Raw genomic sequence first — 1,315 nt, 5'->3', positions numbered from 1 at the left:
CCCTCGGTGTGGCACTGAACTTTCTTCAAGCTTATTCGACATAAATACGTAGGAAAAACTAATAAGAAAACAATCACAACATTTTTACATACTCAACAACAACATGAGCTATCTCGCGAGAAACAGGTACTCAGTCTTGTGGTGAATATAGTGGCACATCTGGACGTTAATACCAACAACACTAAACTTCGCTTCATAGCTCGTCATCCTCCTCCTCCTGTTGAGAACCTGAGAACACCGTCATAGAGAGGAAAGCAGTTAGCCTTACCCTTATCGTTGAGGGTGAGACCGTCGAGTAATTCAGCCAAGTCCACCTCGGGGGCTTCGTTGTCCTGAACAAGTAGCGTCAAGCAGGCCAACTACTGGACGACGGAGCGACTTACGTCTGCTTCCCCTTCCTCCTCCTCCTGTGCAGCAGCCACATTGCATGGCTCTTTCCATGCCGGATCACGGAAGAGGTTAATCTGGGATAGAACATCACATAGGGAGAGCAACCCCCGCAAGAACTAGAAGACCTCCTGACGAAGATCCTTATCCTCCTCAATGTCCCGCATAAACTGCTCGTAATCACCATCGTTGGACTCCTCACCTACATTAGGGTACTTCAATAAGCTAGATAATACAATCCCACGCTAGAACCCTACTACTACTACTACTACTACTACTACTACTACTACTACTACTACTACCAGCATCTTCCTCCCTCTCGAGCCTTCTGAGAATCCACGGACGCTTGCGCTGACGGTGCCGAGTGTATGTTTTCTTGACTATGATCACATCCAGGTTGGTCTTCTCGAGCATCTCCTCATCAATACCCGACACATTCACCGTACGGAGATCGTATCTGTAGCAGCAGAGATAGAGAGCATTGCACAATGCGGTAACCAGTTCAGTTCTAACCCTGAACGCGTGAAGTTGGTAGACGCCAGAGCCTCATATGTGCCTATCCTACGTATGACTTATTCAAATGATAAACAAATAATGATGTTCCACCTACGTTACACTTGATTAGCAAAACGAGCAATATAAAATACGCTTCGCTCCGCTCGTTCGGTAATGACCAGAATGCGAATCCCCCAGTTTCGCACACTCTAACACATAAAACGCACAAGACCTCACCCAGCACAAAGATCCCCTGGTTGGAGCACACCCCCAAGATGCGACCGCACAGTGATGATTTCGGGATCCCCTGAAGTTGCCTCCCCACTGCCCTCAGTGCCTAACAGGGTCAATCCTCTACAAACCCTTATTCAATACCCTCCTTACGCATGAGCTCCAGATCCACCATAGTGTAGCCCTTGAGACCTCGCTTATT

The 1,315-nt window shown here is 47.8% G+C and overlaps 1 protein-coding gene across 1 annotated transcript; it reads right to left on the bottom strand.

The window, feature by feature from the left end:
- Positions 1–193: 193 nt before the first annotated feature.
- Pmar_PMAR014044 (nonsense-mediated mRNA decay protein, putative) lies at positions 194–801 on the bottom strand (the record flags this gene model as incomplete). Its single annotated transcript, XM_002774689.1, has 5 exons — positions 194–228; positions 269–332; positions 384–464; positions 516–589; positions 690–801. 5 exons carry the CDS (start codon positions 799–801, stop codon positions 194–196), a joined length of 366 nt encoding a protein of 121 aa, XP_002774735.1.
- Positions 802–1,315: the final 514 nt, after the last annotated feature.

The sequence above is a fragment of the Perkinsus marinus genome, assembly GCF_000006405.1.
Source record: "Perkinsus marinus ATCC 50983 genomic scaffold scf_1104296957866, whole genome shotgun sequence".
NCBI classification, from domain to species: Eukaryota; Perkinsozoa; order Perkinsida; family Perkinsidae; genus Perkinsus; species Perkinsus marinus.
The sequence above is the reverse complement of the archived record's forward strand: the minus strand, read 5'-3'. Positions and strand labels throughout refer to the sequence as shown.